The 13,604-nt window shown below is 40.4% G+C and overlaps 1 protein-coding gene across 1 annotated transcript; it reads right to left on the reverse strand.

Annotated features, from left to right (window-relative positions):
• Positions 1-6,108: 6,108 nt before the first annotated feature.
• SLC35G1 (solute carrier family 35 member G1) lies at positions 6,109-13,265 on the reverse strand. The gene is made up of 3 exons (XM_077823258.1): positions 13,028-13,265; positions 7,473-7,653; positions 6,109-6,868 (listed from the first exon to the last, which is right to left on the reverse strand). Exons 1-3 carry the CDS (start codon positions 13,263-13,265, stop codon positions 6,109-6,111), a joined length of 1,179 nt encoding a protein of 392 aa, XP_077679384.1.
• Between the last annotated feature and the right edge of the window lie 339 nt (positions 13,266-13,604).

Consider the following 13,604-nt stretch of genomic DNA (forward strand, 5'->3'; position numbering starts at 1 on the left):
GGGCCTACACTGCGGAGTGTGTGTGTGTGTGTGTCTTATCTTACTCTTCTCTTTGAGGGTAGAGTACAAGGGTCGACTGGAGAGTGATCTGCACTTGATTTGGCAGGTCTTCACTAGACCAGCTAAATTGATGGCTGGTGGATCAATCTCAGAGTGTTGATCCCTGCCCTAATTGTGTAGACCTGTCCTAATTGTGTGTTCCTCATTTTCTGAGTGCTTGATTTGAGACTCTGGGGTCTAAATTGCACTCACAGCTACAATTGAAGTCAATGGGAGCTCTAACTGAACACAGAGTGCTACATAATGCTAATTACTTTGAAAATCAGGTTCTAGTCATCTGAAACTGGGCACCCAAAATTAGTTGATCCATTTGACTTTAAATCTGTGCCTCAGCTCCTCATCTGTAAAATGAGGACAATAGCATCCCCTGAACTCACAGCAGCATTGTGAAGATAATTCATTCATGTTTGTGAAGTACTTGAATACTACAATGATGAGCACCATAGAAAAACCCAGGCAGAAATTAAAAATTCTGCCTTCAGAGCAGGATTTGAATATTGTGCAGTAGATAAGGCCTAAAGTCACATATTGAACAGCTGCCCGTTAATTCAGTACCATTGGTCCTGTGTACTAGATGAAGCTAAGACCCTGTGAGGGGAAAAATAGTTGTGATTATGTAATTACAGACTGTATTATAATACATACCACAGGATGACCTGATTAAACACTCAAAAGTTAGGAAATGCCAAGATCAAAGTTTTCACAGAAAACCTTAATTCTAGCATTTCCTAACTTTTGAGTAGTTGACTTAATCTTAATGTTCTTTTAACAGTTGGTGTAATATTTGAATACACTGCTCAGTGAGTTGGTTCCACAGTATAAAAAAAAGTCTGCAGCAGTGCTGCTACAGACTTCAGCAATGGGTATCTGTGTATAGATGCACAGGTAGCACACAGGAACCTATAATCAGGTTGCTGCATGCAAGTTGTTTTATATATTGGCGCAATTAATTATGGAAGCTTAGCCAATATTTGTCCACCAGTTTCTTAGAATAGGTGAAGCATGGATTAGGACTACAAGGGACTCAGTGTAATCAGGCCCTGATTCACAAAATTTAAAAAGAAAATCAGAAGCAGAAAAATTAGATTTGATTTTCACAAATGCTGAGAACTCAGTTTCCATTGATTTCAACTGGAGATGTAAGTGCTCAACACCTTTAAAAATTAGGTCCACAGACTCTGGTTGATCAGCTGTTCTTTGTTAAAGATTATGTTTAGAATTGTTCTATTAACCAAATGAAAACCAAAACTTGCTTATTCTTCTTATTCATTTTATTAACAGTTATGAAATATAAACCTTTTATGAAAATGTTAACATTTCAAGATATAGGAATTAAAATCATCTTTCAAAAATATACCAGTAGATACCAAAAAACAGTAACTTCTACAAAACATACGATTTCACATACATTTAACTATGTAATAGATAGAGACTCTTCAATTAGTGCTAGAGGTATCTGATTTTTACCCCATTTTTTGTGAAACTGTACCTCACGTAGTATATAAAATTACCCACTCTAATAAACTGTATGAGTGACAATACAATATGGCCTGTATACTGAGGTATATCCAACCCCAGAATCCCCTCCCCAGCTGCAGGCTCACAGAGGCACCACACTCCTCTTTGGACATGCTGACGGTCAAGAGACTGAACTCTCTTGATAGCAGCTATGTAATGCCCAAAATAATCAATGTTGCGCTCTTGCTGCCAACATTGGCAACCCTGCCACCTACTAGAGTCCATAATTGCATCCAATTCTGCTTATGGGACCGATGCTGAATAGTGGAGTCCCAAACCTGGAGCTGGGAAACAGATTCTCCCGGCTGACTAAATGCCAGTCAGCAAAGGGAGAAATTTTGAAGAGACTGACTAGTTAGAAATTAACATTTCCCTAGAAGACAGCTCCTGAATGAAGCTCAACAAGAGATTTCTTCCCTCCAAACGGTGATCAAGAGTGGTAAGGCCCATCTCTTCACAACATGCAATCAGAGGAAGAAGCTTCTATCTATTGGAGAACAACATTTGAGCATTTGGAAGTGGGAAAACATAATTCCAATTTAAGGTTTGACAGCAAAAAGCACAATTGGCTTGGACCCACACCACTCACCAATGGTGCTATACTAGGGGTTACTCAAACGCTATTGGTGCAGTAACTCCCAAAGCCTGTGCAGCACCAGGATAATAGGAGGAAAGAGAACCAGACGCTGGACAGGTAATTTAGTATGTGGGGATTTCAGTTACATATATATCCTGTTTCTCCCCCATGCACATTCTTAAATCCCTGGTGCAGAAGTTGGATTTTCTTTAGGGCTTTTCAGAACCAAATAAACCCTGGACATGTTGACCTGCTGTACGGTCGCCATATGAAGACTTTTGGGCCACAAGCCTGGAGTATAATTCAGGCAAATAAGGCTCTAAGGTTGTAAAGTCCCACTGAAGTCATGGCAGCTGACTTCATTGGATTTTTGCCTACTAAAATAGCATATGTTCCGGTCAATGCACCAGTAAAAATTTAGTCTTTTGACCCTGCATTTTTGTGCAGGACAACATTTATAATTTTTTTTATTTAGGAGCAACTGAAATCAGTGGTTACAAGTGTCAAATTGATTTTAATAGACCTTTTTATAATAAAAATTGTATGCAGTAATAGTGCATAATATTCCATAGAAAAAAATTCCTAAGAAATACAGTACATTTGTCCAATTTCATAAAAATGGTTTAAAAGACACTAAAAGATGTTAAACATTAATGCCATGTTTCTGATTTAGAGGTTGGAAAAATAGCACCTGAAATCCTGAGAAATTTGTTGCTCTATAATTCAAAAAATGCCTTTCCAGAATAAGATTATTTTCTTGGGGTGGGGGGTAGAGAGGGGAGGAGAAAGGGGGAAGAAAAAAAAAAAAAAAAAAAAAGACTTGGGCCAGAAAAGTTACCTGACAACTCAATTTCAATCTGATATAGTTTTAAAGTCTGCAGTGTAAGCTCCTGAAAAGCAGATATTTGAATGCCCAGTATAACTTATTAAAAGAGAAGCATTTTCACCAGCTACTGCATTTTAAGGCAGTTATTTTAGCCATTTCATAACTATTTTCTTCAAAACTGTCCAAATTTAACTTTTTAGCTATAGTTTAAGAAAAAAAGCATCTGAAATTGGTTTCAAAAATTTTTGAGGTGCTTCAAAAACCATACAATACTTAAAATGATTTACACTACTAAAAATGAATCTGGAAAGACAAGTTGTAGATGCCTAAAATCATGCTTTATAAACAGAACAAATAAATATATCAGCACTGCTGTATATCACTATACTCAAGGTCTTCCTCTCCATATTGTTTGAGCAACCACCATCTAAAAAGTTTTTTAAATCCAAATGAAGGCATTGCCCTTTTTAAAGAGCAAAGTGTGTTATAAAAGAAATTTGCTTAACTCAATTTATAAAGAAAGTAACACAATATAAGCCGTATCTTGCAAGATAGTGAATGCCTGCAACTCCCACTGATTTCATTGGAAGATGCAGGTACCCAGATATTCAACACCTTGCATCATCAGGCCCTAAAACATCTGGGACAACAAAAAATTTGTAGTTCAAACAGACCACAAAACCAGGTTTATTGTTTTCCTTCTTTCTATACACGCAATATTGTGAGAAAGTTTGGGAATAATGAGTGTGAACGGTCATGGAGAACCCCAAAGAAATCACAGTTTTGGACAAAAAAAATTTACTTTGCCAGTTTGCTAACAGATGTTTGTTTTAAAAAGGATTAATAAAAATTTCAGTTTTAAGACTGACTTGCTATATCTCATTTACCATAGACAGTAAATTACACTTAAGGTGAAGGTTTGAAGAAGAAAACTTGAGAAAAAGATTTGTTCCAAAGTTACTAAACCAATAAACTGTATTTCAGACCTGCATATTTTCTATACTTAAGTAAATATTCGTATATAATAAAACAAAACCTCTCTTCAGTAATTCAGGCTTCTAAATCATATGCATCAATTTATAATAATTCAGGGACAATGTATGATTCAAACATTTTCAACATAATTTCTAAAAAAGACAACCCTCCATAATACTTATGATTCTGTATTGTTGAAACTGGATCATTGTTATATTTTCATATTTTTTATTAAGTTTCCTTAATTCCTTTCCCTAGAGTTTTGATCTTGACATCAACAAAAGCAGCCTCAAACCCACAGCATATATTCTGAGGCAATCTTACACAAATATGGCTCATTTCTTCTAGAAGCATCCTAAAGCACTTTACTAGTGTTATACATGCAGGAATCACTTCACCCAAACCACCGCAGAGTGGAGTGCAACAGTTTTAACAATTTATCTCATGAAAGTGATGGTACATGTATAAATATCTGTGCATCAAGATAAGACTATATCCATTATTTTATGTCAGTTTCCACACACAGGATGTATTCTTGGGTTACGACTATAAAAGATCTTCCTCTTTCAGGAAAGAAGAGGAAACAATGTAATTGCCTGAAAAACTCCACAGGGAACAGTGTAAAGGGTCTCAGCAAAGTAAAAATTAAATTAATCTTAAAACTCAATTGTACTGAGACCCACCAGTACATCACAATCCATTCTGGGAAACCACTATGTATTATAGTGAACTTCTTTTCCTGCCCATAAAACTGGGAAACTGGACTCTATATTGTAATATTACCGTAGTCATTGCTATCAAAACATAGTCTTCAAACATTAAAAATGACATGTGAGGAGTGCAGGGTACATTTTGTACATTCTCCACTATGACGCTGGCTAACCAGTGCTGTTTGTGGAATCTCTAAATACCTTTCATTAGCTAGTGACAAGAAGAAATGGGAGGTTTTACAATAAAACATTAAACATAACTGCAGCCAAGAAAAGTGCAATTTTTTTTCCCCACAAAAATACTTTACACAAAGTATTAAACAAAATTGCTGAACAGCATTTTGAGTAATCTAAATTAAATACCTAAAAAAATACAAATAAAATATTTTTTGCATAGAATTAAGGATAGTGCAACACAGCATAACATTTTGTAGCATAAGAAATGGTCTACTCACAAAGGGCTATATTAACAACCATTTTCTTTAATCACTGAAATTGTAGCAACTAAAGAAGTAGTAAATCAATGTGACGTGGTCTATTGGGAAAGTCACTTTAAATTAAAAGTTAACTGACATAATGTTACATGTTAAGCCACTGAAAATAGTTTTCAGATTTACTTTGGCATTATCAGCCCTGCTCTCTTTTGATAATCAGAAAAACAAAAGAATTTTCAAAAATAATAATACAGAAGATTAAAGAGCATATGTTTATTTAGAACCCAATTAAGAAAAATCCCTACATATCCAGCTTCTGTTTTCTGCAGAGATTTTTGGACGCTGCCACATGTATCAGCCTTGCATGCCTGTTGTATAGAAGCTGTATTATTTTGTTGTTGTTTCTTTTTGCTGAATGGGGCCCTAACTGCTTGGAGTAAGTGTATTCATGAAACTATGTCACTGAGCACTTCTAAGATTAAAAATAGAAAATTTGAGTAGAGTTAAGAAAAAATAATTAGACTCCACTGCCTTGCTCCTATTCTATTCAGTTATACCTGTAGTAAGTGAATGCAAACTACTACCTTAGAATGGTAGACTAACTCCCATTTTAGAGATGGGTAAGTGACTATACAAGGTGTAAGAAATGGAGAATCAGGCCCAAAAATTTAAAGAAACAACACTAGTTTGTGGGAAAGAGAAAAAAACTTCTGTATACAGTTACTGCCTGTTTAAGATAGCAATCAGGAAACAGAGACAGCAAGATCTGTGAAAATACACCAATGCCTTCCTCAGTATGACACTGAGTAGCATATGCTGAACCAGCTAGTTAAAACATCTGCTATGCTGCTTGAAAGTCAGCTGACTCCTCCTCTTTGGGACAATTTGGTAACAGAGAGTTAAATAAATGAAATATTTTAAATAAATAAAATATATCTTACTATAAAATATAATTTTCCCAAGATTATGATGGTTATCTTTGTTTCTGTGATGAAAGCGTCTGACTTGCTAGATTTCATTTTCTTTAGCCTTTTTTGAATTCTGTTGCCACTTACGAATGGCAGTTCCAGAGCTACTGGCTACTACACAAAGGGCACCACCCACCGTCCACCAAGTTGGCAGATGATTGAGGAAAAGAATCTGTAAGATAAAAGCGAACACCACATCCATGGTTTTCATTATGGCAACAGGACCAGCCTTCTCTATCTGTAATGCTTTTGTGAGAAATATCTGACCCCCCAACCCTAACAGTCCAATTAATATTAGGAGAAATCTATCTGTACCACAATATGGTAAAGTCCATTCATCTATTACAAACAGTGCTACAATGCATACAATTAATCCAATTACTGCATAATACCAAATAGACAAAAAATAATGCACAGATTTTCCCATCTTTCTTAATATAACAAAAGTTGAAGCTGTTGATACTGCACTTATGACAGCAGCTATTGTTCCTTTAAGATGATTTGTATAGCTTCCTTCAATCCCTATAACATTGGATCCAAACAGAAAAGGCGGTCTTGCAATAAGAACCACTCCAGTGATCGTAAAGAGGGTAAAAAGAAGATCCCAAAGGCTGTATTTCTCCTTGAGAAATATCCAGGCTAACAATGATGTAAAAACTGGACTGCTGAAAGTTATAACAGTGGCATCAGCTAGAGGCATTACTTGGAAAGCATAGTAGAGAAGAATCATTGCACCAGAGCCAAGGAATCCTCGAAAGAAAAGAAAAACTCGTTTACCTTTTGGTCCCAAAAACCCTGTTCTGAAAATTAAAAAGAAAAACAAAGATATAATCACATTGATCTCATAGCCTGATGATTCATAATCAAACATTTAATTTCACTACATTCATACCCTCAAATGAGGGACTTTTTATCATGAAACTGTCAGAATACCTTAATTTGGCTCTCTGCGGAGATTTTTTTTTGGATTACTGTAACACCCAGAAGCCTCCATCAGAATCAAGATCCCATTGTACTAGGTAGGCATTGTTGTACTGCTTGCAAAATAACTCCATAGAAAATATAAAGAGAAATCCTACTAATGACTTTCTATTTTTAAGGATAATATCTCAGAGTTTCAGTGACGTATTTTTGGAATAATCCCTTCTTCTACTGCTCAGAGGCTCAAAATATTTCAGAGATGTTTTCTGAATCTCAATGTCATTTAAGAAAACAATGCTATTTATTTAGTGAGAAGTTACAAATGTTTCTTGAGACATTTCTCTTCTTCAATTAAATCCTGAATTAAAATAATACTTGCAGTCAGATTTACTTTCCAATTTCATTAATGATAGCTGTGGATATATTACCACCTACAGAACATTAGGTACCTCACAAGATTTTGTATTTAGACACAATACCTACTTGTAGTATATTAAACCAGGAAGAACAAATGCCATTTGGAAAACACATCGAAATGCACTGATTTCCACTGAATGTACATCTTCAATTTTTTTAAGAAACAAAGAAGCCACTGAGAAAAGGAAGGCAGACAATATAGTATAAAACAAGCCAAGTCCTGGGCAGGTGAATTTCTTCTTTGTTCCTGCAACAGATAATAAATTCCAGTTAGTAACTAACAGTAATTTACCTAATAGTAGGTTTTTCAGTTGTATTTGAAATTATGATTGTCCATACGATGTAGTTATATGGGGAGTCGGGGGAAGCAGCAAGGGGTGGAAGGCAAAAGAAACAAGAGAAAACTACCACTTTTATTCATTGTAAGTACATCCCAAGCCCCTTATTAATATTTTCTTAGATCTCATGTATAGGAGGTGAAATTCAATACATAATGGCATTACACTCTTACAAATCACATTTTATTTGTCAGCTTAGGTGGTTTACATTTTTGGTTAATATCAAAATATTTGATTGTAATTTGAGAAATTAATTGCACCTGTGGTCCCCAAACTGTGGTGCAGACCCTTCTAGGGGGGCACGGGGGAATATTCAGGAGGGCATGGCAAGACCCAGGCCAGCCCCCACAGGGGGGTGGGGGAGTACCACCCAGCCCTGCTCTGCCCCCAGGCGCAGCCCCAGCCCGACCATGACTCTGCTCCCAGCCCCACCCCCACCTCAATCCCCAGCCGTAGCTCCACTCCCGACTCCGGCCCCAGCCCAGCCCCGCACCTCAGCCCCCAGCTGTGGCCCTGCTCCTGGCCCCCTTAACCCTTGTCGGGGGGGGGGGGGAGTGAAGGGGGAGAGGCACAATGTGAAAAGTTTGGGGACCACTGGATTACATGCATCAGGTTTCTTTCTGACCACTGCTCTAGGTTTGAGGCTTAGAAAATATAACTGTGAAAGTGTACTGGCTCCTGCCAGGTCATGAAACACTGAACCTTAAGGCATATACGTCACCTTACTTCATTAAAATTCCAAAGACAAAAATCTTTGTTTAAAAAGCCAGTTAAGGTTGCTAAATGACAACAGTTACCTATCACACCATCTAAAAAACCTAAACACTTAAAATCAAGGAAATGATTCATTGCGTATAACATGAATCTTACATCGTTTACATAAACAAGTACAAAGAAATGCATATTTCATCATAACACAACCCCCTTAAATCTATTCTATGGATTTCTGGAGTTTTGGGGGTTTACCAATATTTTCTTGTAACAGATACTAAAATGGAAATATTTTTAACTAAAATAATTTTAAATTTGGTCAAGTGTTCAATCATCATGGTCTTGTTAAACAGTCCTTGCATCTTTGCCAGTTCTATAGACACAGGAGTTTCATCCCTGAATTCATCTGATTCCATCTTCCAGTTTCCCCCCCATAAGAAGGTCCCTAACTCTGCTTCTTTGCTGGTCTTGAGGCTCCCTGATACTTCAGGCACCCTTCAGTGACATTTTCCTCCCTCTTCCTGGTCCCCCTCTATGTCCCCCAGTGATTCACAAAATGGCAAAAGGGGTGAAGATGAACTGCTGATGACCTGCAACATGCCTCCAGAGAAAACAAAATCTCTTTGCAAAATAAGATGAACACTCTACTCACTGAACCGTTAACTGAAGGAAAGTTAGAATCTCAAGGGTACAATATTAGCAAGGAGTTCTCATGTCATTAGAAGGGGAAAAATGATTGTACATATAAAAAAAGCATAATATTTTATGGTGACCCTAACTTGTATGCCACCACATAAAGATAATAAATGGAACAGCCACTCTCTAAAGCAGTTAGTTGTGATGAAAGATGGCTCCCCTTAGATAATGGGGGAGGCAGGGAGGCTGACAGATCTCACAGACGGAGCACAAGGAATGACGTGACAGGACACAGCAGAAAGTTGCCTAGCAAGCAACCAAGAATCAAAATAGGGATTTGTTATATTTAATTAAGAAAGATTGTTCACAACCCACTTCGACCCTCCTTGGAATCACGACTCGAAGGTTAAGAAACTGCTCTATACCATCTAAAAGATGAGATTCCAGGCTGGCCTAATGTTTTATGACATTGGGTCCAGCTTTAACAGTTCTTAAGATAGCAGGCATTAAAATCAGCTTGGAATTGAAGTGGGCTAGTGGGAACAGGGAAGGCAAATGATTACCAAAATGATGTCACTTTAAGGTTCAAAATCTCACCCCACACTAGAGTGGGAAATTAATGACATTTCCAGTTGATTGCAACATTTGTTTTAGCTCTAGTAGCTCATAAGAAAGCAGTCCTTAAATCTGTCACTCATCTTCTATGCTATTCTGGCACTAGCCTAGAATTTTTAGCAATTGAAGACTAGTGTAAATTTTAATCCCTGAATAATAGAATTGTCCCCATTGTGCAAGTAAGTCAGTCTCTTTTTCTCTCTCTCTCTCTCTCTCTCACACACACACACACACACACACACACACTTTAAAATTATTGCCTGAGATATTAAAGTAAGGAGACTCAGTGACCTACAGCTGAAAGAGGAGATCCAAACCCATGCTGGTCCAGGGAGGGAAGCACAAAAACAGAAAATCAAATTCATATTTCCTGCATGGTAGCCTATTAGATTACTACAAATAGTAGAAGTCAACCAAAATAATGGGAACCCTGAAGTGGATAGTGAATCAAATTAAAGCAAGAGCAAGAGCTCCCATATCTAGTATAAGCTTATGATTTGAAGAAAAAGAAAATTTTCTGAGAACTCTTAGCTTTAGTAACCTAGCCAGTGTACCATGCATGTCTGAAAAACGTACTCCTCCATTATGACCTAACACTGGACTGTCAGAAAAATAAAAAGATATCAGAGAACACTAGAACTGAAAACAGTGGTATCTCAGATTACCAAAGCAAGAATTTACAACATAAAATAGTGCTTCTCAATACACTACTACTGTACTAATACAATTAAATAAGACCCTCCCTCCCCACGAGAATTAAAGTTGCTCAAGTTTATTTTCTTTCAAAGAACATACCAAGAAGAAAGTACGGTAAAGCAACATTCCTACCCAACTCAATGGAAGTCTGCAAATATTAACCTTTATCACCATGACACTCAACCACTCCAACAAACATGCATTCAGTTCAAAAATATCATTGCCTAGCAGCTCGAAAAGCTCTGAGAACAGGGAAAAGAAAGCTTTAAATTACACCTGAGCTTTCGCTACTAGATGCGTAAACATTTAAACAGAGCAGGTGTTACAGCAGCTTCTTATAGTTTCCCTAGTTCCGTTCCCTAATCAGTTCCACTCCCCAGTCCCTTAGACAACCTCCACCCCTTGTTTTAAGCTCTAGACAGGTACCTCCTGACTCCTGCCCCACTCAGTTTTCTTCTTGTAAACTACAAGCATTTACATTTAACATGTCTAAGTTTCATATGTGTAATTGTTATACTTGCAAAATATATACAAATAAAAATGTTTAGTTTGCAAAACAAAATGGAGTGGGCAGCTGAGAGATGGCAAGAGAAGGTAAAGGACATTGACCAAGAATGCTCTCCAAGGCCAGAAGAAGAGCTCCTAACCTTCATGTCTTAAGATGCTCACAAGAGAGGAATTATCTGGCAGACCTCAGGAAAGCTGCAGGAATAAGTTTGTGTCTGTGGGCTTCCCAAATTCCAGGAGACAAGCTCAGGACATGGACCCTTGTTTATAAGACAGCTCAGTCAGTGAGGAACCCATCTACAGTACTCACATGCTTAAAGTTAAAGCACTTGCATAAGTCTTTGCAGGATCATGGCTAGAGCCCCATGTTTTTCACAATTGCAAAATAAAATGAAAAACAAAAAATGTATAAAATTAAATGAAAAATTCCCCACATTGATGGCTCCTGCCCCACAGGGCTGGGCCCAACTCCCTGCTCTTGGCATGGGATTGCAGCACCACTTAGGTTTGGCCAGGCTGCCCTTTGACAATCATGATGGGGTGGAGGGTGGGGATTTGAGTGAGTGGCACTGTGACCCATGGGCAGACTGCAGTGCCCTCAGTGAGAAACTGGGTGAACCTGCAGAGCAGGGTGAGTAGTAAAGCATCTCCCATCCCCACAGGAAGTAGGGCCCAGCCAACCCATATGAATAAAATGAAAAAGCACAAAAATATAAAAATATAAAACCAAGAATTTCATGTGGCTCTAATAAAAATAACCAACTATAAAATATAAAAAATGACCTCAGACTATCAGAGAAAATAAAGTGAAGTAAAATATCTATATTACCAATGAAGCCTCATAGTGGACGCCTCATAAGTATGTGGATTTTCCCTCATATTTCTTCATTATAAGCAGAGTACGGTTCAGAAAATATTGCTCACATGGCCAAAGTTCATTGTCCGTTATCTCTTAGTCATTTTAATTTACTCGGAACTGGCACACAAAGTTTACAATCCAAGAACAAATGCCCTCTGCACAGGTTTTCCCCACAAGATAAGCTCTAGGAAGCCAATCTCAGTGCTTGGTAAAAGAAAAGCAGAGACTTTGATGTAAGGGGTAAGGCAAGTTCAGTCTTGTTAAATAACCACTAAGCTAGGAACCAGGAACTTCAGGACTTTCTCAGTCTTCTGGACACTCACTCATGTGGCCTTGGGCAGGAGAGGTCACTGAAGCTTTATGTCCACTTGTTTCCCAGTATGTAAAATAGACTGTGATATTTCTGTACCTCTGCAGAATGCTGTGGGGTCTTGTTGGGAGAGGATGCTAAAGCCCTTTAAACATGAAGTTATATAGTGCTAAGGATAGTTAGGATGGTGAGTCCAAGCAATCTGGGCTTCACTTCTCTATACTTGTACCTTTAACGAATTAAGGTGGTTTTAACCTGGGGGGAATGGGACAAACAAAAGAGCATGAAGGGAACACAGTAGCAGCTGTGTTAGTCTGTATTCGCAAAAAGAACAGGCGTACTAGTGGCACCTTAGAGACTAACCAATTTCTTTGAGCATAAGCTTTCCTGAGCTACAGCTCACTTCATCAGAATGCATGAAAGCTCATGCTCAAATAAATTGGTTAGTCTCTGAGGTGCCACAAGTACTCCTTTGTTGAAGGGAACAGGAGACCGAGGGCAAAATGTCCAAACGCGGGTAGCTACGTGTCCTGATTCACACCCGCCGCGTGTCAGGGGGTTGTGGTTGCCCAACGCCGTGGAAAGCCGACGTTAGGCCGCTGCCCAGCGCTCCAACGGACGAGTGTTGAGGCAGGGGAGTGAGCTCTGAGCGCGCAGGGCTCGCTGGCCGTTAGCCCACGCGAAGGCGGGGGCAGACCGCGGCCGCGCTGCCCCACAGCCCCTCAGAGACCCGCACTGTCCCTGGAGACAGCGGATCGCGCCCCCATCTGCCTGGCGCCCTCAGGGGAGCGGCCCCAGGAGCACAGCTTGCGCCCAGTCACCGTGTTGGATGTACCCTGGTGCCCGCTTCCTCCGCCTGGCAGTGTCCCCCCGAGGGGCGGGGAGCCCACGCCGCAGGGCAGGGCAGGCCACGGCTCCCCTCCCCCGCCGGCCGGGCTTCCCTCCTCACCGGGCGTCTTCCGTGCCCACGGGAGCCTGCAGCGCGGCCGGGATGAGCCTGAGCAGCAGCTACAGCCACCGCCTCCGGGCTCCTGGACGCCCGCCGCCTCCATGGCGCCCGCCTGGCACGGGGGGTGCTGCCCCGCGCCCCCCGCATCCTCCTCCTCCTCGCTCCGCGGCGGCGCCGGCTCCCGTCCTCCTACGGGGGGAGCAGCAGCAGCACCGCCGCTGCCCAGGTGCCGCACCATGGGGCCGGCTGGGAGCTCCTACTGGCTCTGCACGCTGATGCCGGCCAGCCGGCTCGCACCCGGCTTCCTGCGCACGCGGTGGCCCCGCCTAGGTACCGCCCCCTGGGCTGGGGCTTGCTGCAGCCTGCGGAAGGCTTGTGTTTGTCCCAGCCCTGTCACGGCTTGAAGGGTCGGCCGCCAGCGCCCAGCCTCCAAAGGGCTTCCTCCCCGTCAGATACCTAACCCTCGCCTGGCCTCAGCCGGGGAGCGACCCCTGTCCCTTGGTATTCTAACTCCGCATCGCCGCTCCTTGCCGATCTCTCCCCCGGAGGCCGGGCCCCACAACTCGGGCTGCGCGGC

The sequence above is a fragment of the Eretmochelys imbricata genome, chromosome 7, assembly GCF_965152235.1.
Source record: "Eretmochelys imbricata isolate rEreImb1 chromosome 7, rEreImb1.hap1, whole genome shotgun sequence".
Taxonomy (NCBI): Eukaryota; Metazoa; Chordata; order Testudines; family Cheloniidae; genus Eretmochelys; species Eretmochelys imbricata.